We start from the raw sequence: 11944 nt of genomic DNA, 5'->3' as shown, positions 1-11944 counted from the left end.
TGTGAGTTTTTACTCTGTTAGTAGTATATATCAACACAATAGATGAACACAGAGTTTTAATTTTCATGAAGTCTGATTTGTCTATTTTTTCTTTTGTTGTCTGTGCCATTGGTTTCATGTTCAAGAAATCATTGCCAAATGCAGTGTCATGAAGTTTTACCCTGTTTTCTTCTACGAATTTTATAGTTTAAGGTCTCATATTTAGGTCATGGACCATTTAAGTTCATTTTTGCACAAGGTGTTAAGTAAGTATCCAACTTCATTCTTTTGCATGTGATATCTTTTTCAGCACCCTCTGTTAAATACCATCCTTTACCCTTTGATGGGTACATTCACTGAAAATTATCTGACAATGTCTGTGAGGGTCTATTTCTGAACTTTCTATTCTATTTCATTAGTCTATATGTCTATCGTTATACCAGTACTACACTGTTTTGATTATAGTAGGTTTGTAGTAAGTTTTGAAAGCAGGAAGTGTGAGTAAACCATCTTTGTTCTTCTTCTTCAGGATTTGGCTCCTTGTGGTCTCTAGATTCCATATGAATTTAGAATGGGTTTTCTATTTCTGCAAAAAACATGTCATTGGGATTTTGATAGAGATTCCATTAAATCTGTGGATAGCTCTGGGTAATACTAACATCTTAACAATATTAAGTATTCCAATCTATGAACATGGGATATCCTTCCATTTATTTATGTCTTTTAAAAATTTCTTTTAGAAATGTTTTGTAGTTTTTATTGTATTAATATTTACCAAAAGTTAATTCCTTTAATAAGTTAATCCTTATATTTTATTCTTTTTGCTCCTATTTTAATGAGATGTTTTCTTAATTTACTTCTCAGATTGTTCATCATTAGTGCATAAAGACACACCGTTTTTTGTGTGTTGATGTTGTATCCTACTGCTTCGCTGAATTCATTTATTCTAATAGGTTTTTTCAGGTGGGTGGAATCTCTAGGGTTTTCTTCATATAAGATCTTACCATCTGGGAACAGAAATAAATTTACTTCTTTTCAGCTTGAATATCTTTTTTTCTTGCCTAATTATTCTGACTAGTACTTCCAGTAACCTAGTAAATAGAAATAGAAGAAGCTGACACCTCTGTCTCATTCCTGGTTATAGAGGAAGAGATTTTAGGTTTTACTATTGAGTTTAATATTCAGTGAGGAGTTTTCATACTTGGTTTTTGTTATGTTAAGATAGTATCCTATTGTTCCTAGTCCATTGAATGTTTTTCCATGAAAGAGTACTGAATTTTGTCAAATGCCTTCCCAGAATCACTTGAGATAACCATAGAGTTCTTCCCCCTTCCTGTGATAATGCAGTATATTACAGTGACTGTTGTATGTTGAACCATGCTTGCATCCCCAGAATAAATTCCAATTAGTCATGGTGTATAATCCCTTTAATATGCTGCTGAATTCTGTTTGCTAGAATTTTGTTAAGTATTTTTCCCTCAAAATTTATGTGGGACATTGCTCTCTAATTTTTTTTCAAGTATCTTGGTCTGAATTTGGTATGTGGGTAATAAGGCTTCACAAAATGAATTAGAGAGTCTTCCTTTTTCTTCAGGTTTTTGCTTTTGTTTCTTTTTGTTGTTGTTGTTTTGTTTTTGGTGTTTTGTTTGTTTGTTTTGAAGAGTTTGAGGAGGATTGGCATTAGTTCTTCTTTAATTTGGTGGAGTTCATCAGGTGAACAATTAGCCTCCAGGACTTTTTTTTTTTTTTTAAAGATTTTACTTATTTATTTGACAGACAGAGATCACAAGTAGGCAGAGAAGCAGGCAGAGAGAGAGGAGGAAGCAAGCTCCCTGCCAAGCAGAGAGCCGATGCGGGGCTCGATCCCAGGACTCTGGGATCATGACCCGAGCAGAAGGCAGAGGCTTTAACCCACTGGGCCATCCAGGTGCCCTCAGGACTTTTCTTTACCAGATATTTTGTTACATATTCAGTCCCTTTATTAATTACAGGTCTATTCAGATTTCCTACTTCTTCATGGATTAGTCTTAGTAGGTTTTGTATTACCAGGAATTTGTTCATTTCATCTAGGTTATCCAATTTGTTGGTATACAATAGTGTTCTCTAATCTTTTCTATTTCTGTAGAATCAATAGTAATGTCGCTAGTTTCATTTCTGATTTTAGTAATTTGAGTCTCCTTTTTTTCTTAGTCCAGCTAGCTAAATTTTGAAAAACCAAATTTTGGTTTGGTTTATTTTCTCTCTTGTTTTTCTATTTCCTATTTCATTCATCTGCTCTGATCTTTATTACCTCCTTCTGCTAGCTTTGGGTTCTTTTTTTTTCTTGTTTTTCAAGTTTCTTATTCAACATCTCACTAGCTAGAGAGATGGCCATTAACAAGCTATCCAAGTGCTGCGCCTCACTCCTTCACCAAGCCATTTCCTGTACCCATACAGTCTGGCTAGGAGTGCTATATAAATACATTGCTTAAGGGCTAGACCCCAAAGATTTAAAAAACAAAACAAAACAACCCCACTACCTGACAGCCATCTTGGAGGTTACACGTTCCAACTCAAGACTTCACAATCTATTTTTCCCTTCAGCAGCAATGTACCTGAGAAATAACTTTCACAACCCTTGAGTAATTTTCATGTACAAGTAATAACCTCTTTCTCTCCCATTCAAGAAAGCAAATAGAAGAACAGTTTGTGGGGGAAAAAAATAATACTTTACAAGTTAATGCTAAATTTAAGTAATTTATTTTTAAAAGCAAAATAATTCATAAATTTTTGTACTTATTATGGGTGGTAACTTATTTTGACCTACCACACAACGGTTCAAGTCACAGTAATGTCTTGGGTGAAAATCACTATTCTAAGCAGACTAGGTCACCTGTTCAAAACTGAGGCATAATTTTCAAAGAAAAATTTAAGTCAGTAATGCTTTGGGCTTTGGAAGAAGCATTTCTAAGCCAGAAATTTTAGTTTAATGATGGTCATGGTGGGAATTGGAGAAAAGAAAGGATACGCTGGCCTATCGTGTTGTCTGAGTCTTGCAATTTCCAAAGACTAAGTGAATAGCTTTTTGAACCTTTCATATCCACTTCAAGATATAGATTGACTCTATATCCACACATCTGTTTTCCTGAGAAATATCCTCTTGATCCTCTCTCTCCTCCTGTAAGTGTAGAATTATCTCTATGTTTATATATATATATATACACACACACACACACACACACACACATCATATATATATATACATATATATACAAAAGCAATGTCAGACAATGGAAAATTCTTTGAGCTTCAAAGAAGCCCCAGGCAGGATAAATTTGAGAACTGATACTCAAAGTTTTCTATTGTGTCTGTGGCCTTAGTTTTATGAAAATATAGAAGGAAGAAATCAACTTATCTAGCGAATTCACATTGGACTGGATCTTCTTACTCTATGCTTCCATACCATCTGAAAAATAAGAATTAAACTTGAAGAGGAAATTTTCAAAAATAACTAGATCCACAAATACACATAATTAGAAGTGGCACCAAATGCAACTTTGTGATGGAACCATTAAGGGATGAGAAAGTTTCAGGATGAGGGAAGGGAGAATTCTAGACAGAAAGAAGTCGAACACATATGCAACTAGAGGGAAAAAAAAAAAAGGAAGGAAGGAAGGAAGGAAGGAAGGAAGAAAGAAAGAAAGAAAGAAAGAAAGAAAGAAAGAAAGAAAGAAGGAAGGAAAATTGCTTGGTATGATTGAAGCAAGAAGTGTAAAGACAGGAGCAATGATAAAACCAGAGAGATGAGAAAAGGCAGGCCTAAGACAAATATGAATGCCATGTGCGGAGATTGGACCTTCTCTGGCTGCAACAGGAGCCACTTAAAGGATTTCATCAGTGTGTGTCCAGGTCAAATTTTTATTGTGTAAATATCATTTATGAAGTCTACAGGGCTTGGAAAAGAGAAGAGAGAATGGAGAGTAAAAGGGGGAGATTTATTAGGAGAGCCCTAAAGTAACTTAAAAAAATGTTTGGTGGTATTGGCAATGGGAATGAGAAAAGCAAACATTAAAGAAATTTTAAGTTAATAAATGATTTTAAAAAAATAAAGTAGAGGATGTCGAGTGAAGAAGAAGGCATAGTCAATGATGATTTTAAGATTTATGGAATGGGGGAGGGCGCCTGGGTGGATCAGTGGGTTAAGGCCTCTGCTTTCAGCTTGGGTCATGATCCCAGGGTCCTGGCATCAAGCCCCACATCTGGTTCTCTGCTCAGCGGGGAGCCTGCTTCCCCCTCTCTCTCTGGCTCCCTCTCTGCCTGCTTGTGATCTGTCAAATAAATAAATAAAATCTTAAAAAAAAAAAAGATTTGTGGAATGGGCAATTAGACAAATCCTGATATTCACTGAACTTTGGAAAATAGGATGCTGAACAGGTTTTAGGGAGTAGGTGGAAGGTGGCAACAATAACAAGTTAGTGTCGAACATGTTGAGTTGAGGTGGCTGGGACATCCACTTGGTCGCCTTCAAGTCTTTCTTTTTTCTAAGTCTCCCTTATCCTTGGATAATCTTATCACCATTTATGAATTAAATCACCACTGGGATACTGATATACCTAAATGTATATCCCAGCCACCGTAGCATTCTTGAATTTTAGATTCTATGTCTATTCCCTATTTAGCTTTATACACTTAAACTCTAAACCTCCTTTTCCTCATCTGTGAACAGGAATACTAAAATCTCCTTATAGGATTATTTTGATGATAAATGAAGTAAAACATGCAAAGTGCCTGGGACCAAAAAAGTGCTTAATAAATATTGGTTCATTTAAGAATTGTCCTAATCAGTCTCTATAAGTCTTCTCTTTTGGAGTTCTTCAATCTCCAACTAGCCCAAAGTGAAAGTATGACTCTCTGTTTCTGCAAAGAAAGTAAATTCTTAAGATTGTAAACTTATTTCACCTCTTCTGGCCTTTTCATATACTAGTGTTGTGCATAAAATAACTATTCAGAAAATAACGGACTTATTTTTAAAGGAAGCATAACAAGCAGAATTATAGCAGTTGCAGCACACTAACAGACTCCGGCTAACTTTAAACAAGTATATAGTTTAGAAATTTTGATCTATGTGAGTGGAACTCCGGTAATTTCTAGAATAGCTTCAAAGTTTCCACAAAGGGCAGAAGAATCCTCTTTCTCTAACACAGACACATAAACACACACACACACACACACACACACACACACACACACACACACACACACTCCTCCATTTGGGAAGCCTCCTTATCATTTTTGTCTGTTTGGTTGTTTGTTTGTTTGTTTTTTTAATTTGGGATTTCATGGAGATTTTATTTGAAGAAAAAGTTCTGGAACATACTCAATATTTTCTTTAATAAAAAAGTTCCCTAGTAGAAAAAAAAAAAAAACATTTGGAAATCACTATAAAAAACATTTGCATCATTACTCATTAAAAGCTGTTCTTTTCTGGAAAGAAAGTTATGGGATTATTTGCACTTAATTTTTGAGAGATTCCAGTGATACCGTGGTTTACCAATAATTTTTCAGACCAAAATTTATTGTTCTGCAACAGTGTATTGCTGCTCCTTTTCTCAGTGCTCCAGGACATGGAGGGGTGAAATGTAATAACAAATGTATCATCTCTTACCTAAGACAGTGGAAAATTCACAAATGTTTATTTTTTGCCTTGGATTACCATGAAAAATCATGAGAAACAAAACAAAAAACACAGTTTTCTATTTCCTTCATTGGATTATGAGTAAGAAATGATCCAGCACAATAAATCATTACATCGCCTTCTAAATCTAAAAAGTTTTATTTAACGAACACATCCACATTGAGTAAAATCAGTTTGGGGTAAATTAGTTGCTTGCTAATTAGTAGAAAATAACAATATATGTTTGGACAATATATCCAATGGAAGTTCGATGCAAACTTCAGCTCGATGTTCCTTGAATTATGCTCTCTCATAAATTCTGGTAGAAGTAACACCTTTCATGACACATTCCTAGACACACAAAAAAATTTCTTGGTCAAACACAAGACTAAAACATGGGTTATTTATTGTCTCCTTTAATATTGGGAAGGAAAGTGTTTATTTGAAAATATTCATTCTGGTATCCTATATATACTTGATAGTATAGTAAGTTAGGGAGATATAAAGACCCAAGAAAACACAGTGAGCTTTATAACGTATAAGGTGAGTGAGAAATATAACCAGAAATGCATCATACCATAGGGTGTGTGCTGAGAGCAGTAACAGAATGCATGCCTCGACAGCATGCTTCAACTGAACATAAAAGCATGAAGGGCAATTGCCAGAGTGAAACCATAATCCCAATGGAATCATCTTTTTTGTTCTATGTAAGCAGGCATGACTGTCTGTTTCTTTAGGTAGAATAGTGATTATAAGATGACCTAGCAGTAGAGTCTAGAATTAAGCAACTAGAAGAAACTCACCACCACCAGTTTATCATCCACTCGTTTTCTCTTTATGGTGGTTGATTTCCCATCCCACTTCTGCACCTGTACCAGGACACCTCCATCTAAGGTTATGATGCTCTGTGAACACAATAAAAAATGATTACCACTGATACGTGGTAGAGGAAAACAAAATAAAAAAACACATCACCTTTGAGTGAAGGAATATTTTGAGGTCATTAGTCATTCTAAATTGTAAGGATATATTAAAACAAAAAAAATGAGTGTCAGAAACAATAGCATACAAAGAATACATTTTGATCAGAATATTATATAAAAACACCTACTTGAAATAATATCTATATTAAAAAATATGGATACTAAATTTATGTTGAGATGATAATCTTATAGGTAGTTTTTCTATTTTTGCTTCCACTCTTTCATAAACATTCTCTAACATTGTTATGTTATTTTAATTCACTTCAAATCTATATATTGCATGATGAATTGTATTAATCGCTTTTATAAAAGAATAAAGACAACTTTATAGAAAGGAGAAGATTCACCAACTAAATATCAAAGGCAACATGGTTTAAATCTAGGAAGTCAGGGATCATTGACCTGTGATAGAATAGTTTCTCCTCCTTTTATACAAAATGGCTTCTTATGGGCAGCAGTCTTCTAGAAACCCTGCTTTTATTTTGCTCCAATTCCTTCTTCCTCACCTTGACTTTTCTGTCATCTGCAGTAACTTCCTCAAATTCCTGGCCCAGTTTGAAGGAAATCTCAGTGTTTTTAAAGGTGCTTTCTGATTTAATGGTGATCACATCCCCATTCACACTGATGATCATGTTGGGTTTCGCCATGCCAGCCACTTTTCTAGTGGCAAAGCCCACGCCTACAGTTGGAAAGAGAAAAAACAAAATGTCAAGTTAACAATTTTCCTTTACGTGTTTAATGAAGTCAGAGCTGCAGTTTGTGTGTGTGTGTTTGTGTTTGTGTGTGTGTGTATAGGTGGGTTAGTGTGTACAGGCGGGTGTGTGTGAATAAAAGGAAAAAAGATGCCAGTGAGTTTAGTAAGAGCCTCATAAAATAACAGCTGCGAGTAAGTAAGGCAGGCTAATATTCAAAGAAACCCATGGCATGATTAAGTGTAGGTCTATCTAAATTTCTTCTTCTGGGTTTCAAATACAACTCCATAGAAGACACATCATTAATCTTGAAAAAGATTAAGTCTTCTGGAATGAATGAATATATATATATATATATATATATATATATATATATATATATTCCCTGCACTCTCAAACCAACTGGCCATCTCAATCATTAGGGCAGCAACTATCATTTTATTCAACTCATGGAACACTTGGGTAACCTCAACCTTTCCTTTTTAGAAAACAAAAATCCATAGTCAAAGACAGATTTCTCAGTAGGATTTTGAAAATGAATATAGAGTTACTCCATTTAAAAAAATAATCTGTTTGGGTGTACAAAAGTCACATTTCATGGCATGTGTTGCCAAGTCCTATTTTCCTGGCTTTTCCAAATCACTACACAATGAAGAGTTTGATTAATTTCTCCAAAAGGCACAATTTTAAAGAATCACTATTTTAGTAAGTTTCAAATTCAATACTTTGGTTCTCAGTCACCTCAGCTGCAAACCTCTCTTTTAAAAAAGGAAATTTGGGGGATGTAAGTAACGAAAAGGATGAACAATTTACAACTTAATGTAGACAATGGGAACTCACTGTCACTGTGTGTATTATACAGAATTTGTGACAGTTGTGGATATGGTGAATTTTTTAACACATGTATATAAACCTCAGCTACTTATTTTATTAAAGACTACTTATCTGTACCAAAGGTTAGATATAGGGGGTAAGAGGGAGAGAAATACTATACAAGCAAGCGATCCTGAGGCTCTTTTCTAGCTCCCTGTCTGGAAAATGGCTGCAGGTGGAAAGATACATCGTTTCATCAAGTCTTGGCTCTGTTACAAAATATAACTTCACATACAGGGAGTGAGTCAGTATAATGAATGGATGCAACATCAAGTATAATTCCAGACTGGCTGACCTTGGGAAAAATTACATTCTCCACAGTCCTTCTCTGACTGGCGAAACTAATACTTGCTTCCTGATCATCAGTCAGAACAACTAATTCCAGGAGATATCTTAATGTCTTCCATTATCACCAGTGCTTTATAATTTTAAAACATAGTGGCATGAGAATTTAAAGATACATGTTAAAAGTGTAAAATGTTCCTAAGAATCAAAAGCAAAATAGCCTCAAATCCTGACATTTCTGTATCAGCACATATGTATTACTTTATTGAATCACGACTAGTCTATAGTCTAGAAAGTTAGATCTCACTTATGCTGAAGTCCCTAAATGCCCTCCTGTCTATAAACAAGGAAAATAGTAGTACTTACAGAAGAGGGAAAAAATATATACTATGTGATTTAGGGAAAGGTGAAGTCTTAAGACAGATTAAATCCTAACCCCTGTAAGAACACCGCCCCCCCCAAACTGCTACCCCTGGATACCACCTTATCATTCATAGAGGTGTGAGGAAAGAGGCTTTCAAGGTAGAAGCTGTCTCAGTGAGAACCAGTCCTCACCCCCTTGCTTCAGCACAGTGGTTATCCACGGAACGTTCACACAACACAATGGCAATACTAACAGAATCTAGAAACCCGAAAGCCTCCATTATCAAGTAAGAATTATGTTATGGATAGAACATTGTCCTTTTGACTTGATAATCCTATGGCATCCCATGTAATTCCTAATCAAAAAAAAATATTTAACCCCTTAAAGTGACATATTTCCTGAAATTGAGATTTTTGCTCTGATAAAACAACCATACATTTTAACAGATTGACAGTTGAGAAAATAAAATAATTAATAGATGTTTACTTTAAAAGTACATTAAAAAGAGAAATACAGTGCTTTCAGCTTCAAATAGAAATTACTGACTCCTAGGAAATAAATATAGTTTTATTTATTTTATATGCAAGAGAGATTAGCAACAGGCAAAGAGCCAAGTAAAATAAAGGTACCCCAGTTTAGCAGTGAAATAAAATCTTATCATTTCTGTGGACCATAAAAATTCTAGTCAGACCCTTTTTCATATTGGCTCACCTATAGGAAAGCATCAGTTGTGACTTTGGTCTCGAAAGTTTCTCCAGACAAATGATTCTCACTTGCTATTTTTATAGCCTCTGTATAGAAAGCAGCATTTCCTATCTGGCTAATACTTCCAGAATGAAAAGCAGCAATAATAAACCTTCTTCCCCCAGAGAAAAAGGTATAAATCCAGTCACCCCACAACAGAGTTTCTTACCCACTTCTTTCATGTAATCATCAAAGTTTTCACTGGAGGTAAGTTTCCAGGTACCCACAAAGGCATCACACATTTTATGAACTTTCTAGGATTATCTTCAAGATGAGGAAAAAAGCTGTAGCTCTCAGGAAGGTGCTGTGACCTTCTTGAATCCAGATAACTTCCTTTTAAAGATGCCCAGATCATGTGATCTTAGGAATAACCAATTGGGGATGGTATCAGATCATTTCCTTCATTACCAGCCTCTGCAATTTTTCCTCTGAGTCATATTTTTAACAGAAATTTCTCAACTTTGGTTCTCTCTGGCAAATGGTCAGACTTAGAGTACAAATTATTTTTCAGCGTTCAAAAAATATTTTCAACATTCCTGTTTTGACTTTACTGCCCAGTGCATTGAATTTGTACCTACTATTTCCATACATATTTATCCCAGGGTAGAGTAAGATAATTATCCTGGAATGAACCTTGACCCTCTTTTCTGGAGTTTCTATTAACATTGCAGTTATGTGGTTCTTTGGAATTGAGGAACATAAGAATTATTTTACGGACTCTTCAGTAATTGCAAAGGCTCTTTGGGACACTACTGTCTTGGGAATTATTTGCCAACTAAAACAAAATAAATAATGGCATCTTAAAGTACCTTAGTTTTCTCATTTCAAATGTTGAGCATGAGTGAAAACGAAATTATCCATCAGGAATCTGTCAGTTTTGTTAATAATGATTTAACCTCATTCTTTCCATCCCTTTAATGAGAACATAGTATTTATTTCCATAGTATTGTGGCCTTAAAAAAAACAAGCCCCCTTCCAAAATATGTTCTTCATACTGAGCACATCCGTCCAGATCCTGAACTATGTTATTAGGAGCTCAAAATTTACCTAGATCTAAATGGTGTTGCTTTATTTGAAAATGATCAGCGGTGGTGGACACACACTATCAAAATTTTATTTCCTTCTTTTATGTAGTGAATATTTCATGAGATTACTTTCTTGTTTTATTTTTAAAGATTTTATTTATTTGACAGACAGAGATCACAAGCAGACAGAGAGGCAGGCAGAGAAAGAGGAGGAAGCAGGCTCCCTGAGAAGCAGAGAGCCCAATGCGGGGCTCAATCCCAGAACCCCGGGATCATGACCTGAGCCAAAGGCAGAGGCCTTAACCCACTGAGCCACCCAGGCGCCCCTCATGAGATTTCTTTCTTAAAGTATTCCTGTCTTTCGGTCTCCTCCTACCCCACACCAGAACAACTGAAGATGTTCATATGTGCATCCAACTGCCATGGACATATACAGATTTTAGAAAAGAAAAAAGCAATAAAAATACTGCATGGTGACGAATCCCTACACTGTATACCTCTCTGAGTAGCCGCTGCGGCACACACGATTGATTCACAGACTCCTGTAGGTATCCTGATGGCTCCCCAGAAATGTTTGAGGTAGAGGATTCTATAAAAGACAGGCTTTTCTGTAGGCAAACAAGTTGCTATAAAGGCCTGATAAAGCCATGTTACAATAGTAAGTGTTAATTGTTGCATTTGTTAATGGCATGGTAATAATGTAATAACGTCCATCCACTCCGGACGGTTGCATAGATACGTGGACTCTGGGTGATGTACCATTCTGGGTAGACTTGCTATTAAAAATTCATCTGTTTCCCACTGAACAAGCAAATAAAAATGATTGAACTCAATACAGTGATAACTTGACAATGTTCTCAATTAATAATGGTTGGTTTTTTGTTTTGTTTTGGGTAGGTTTGGGTTTATCTTTTTTTCCCCCTTTTTTCATTTATTTATTTATTTGTCTATTTATTTATTTATTTATTTTCAGTGTGACAGTATTCATTGTTTTTGCACCACACCTAGTGCTCCATGCAATCCGTGTCCTCTCTAATACCCACCATCTGGTACCCCAACCTCCCACCCCCTGCCCCTTCAAAACCCTCAGATTGTTTTTCAGAGTTCATAGTCTCTCATGGTTCACCTCCTCTTCCAATTGGGTTTATCTTTTTAAAGATTTTCTTAAGAGAAGTTTTAGGTTTACAACAAAATTGAGAGGAAGGTACAGAGATTTCTCATGTACCCCCTGCCCCTACACATTCACAGCCTCCCCCATGATCAATATCACTCACATTTTTTTTAACCAAGGATGAACCTACATTGACAGATCATAATCACCCCAAATCTATACTTGATGTTAGGAT

At 35.5% G+C, this 11944-nt stretch overlaps 1 protein-coding gene across 1 annotated transcript; it reads right to left on the bottom strand.

Annotated features, from left to right (window-relative positions):
- Window positions 1-5775: 5775 nt before the first annotated feature.
- FABP4 (fatty acid binding protein 4) lies at window positions 5776-9910 on the bottom strand. The gene is made up of 4 exons (XM_004774219.2): window positions 9743-9910; window positions 7122-7294; window positions 6436-6537; window positions 5776-5983 (listed from the first exon to the last, which is right to left on the bottom strand). Exons 1-4 carry the CDS (start codon window positions 9813-9815, stop codon window positions 5933-5935), a joined length of 399 nt encoding a protein of 132 aa, XP_004774276.1. The 5' UTR covers window positions 9816-9910; the 3' UTR covers window positions 5776-5932.
- Between the last annotated feature and the right edge of the window lie 2034 nt (window positions 9911-11944).

The sequence above is a fragment of the Mustela putorius genome, unplaced genomic scaffold (genome assembly GCF_011764305.1).
Source record: "Mustela putorius furo isolate JIRA1106 unplaced genomic scaffold, ASM1176430v1.1 tig00003846_pilon_pilon_pilon, whole genome shotgun sequence".
In the NCBI taxonomy this organism is placed as follows: domain Eukaryota; kingdom Metazoa; phylum Chordata; class Mammalia; order Carnivora; family Mustelidae; genus Mustela; species Mustela putorius.
Note: the sequence above shows the minus strand (reverse complement) of the source record. Positions and strands in the feature narration are given on the sequence as shown.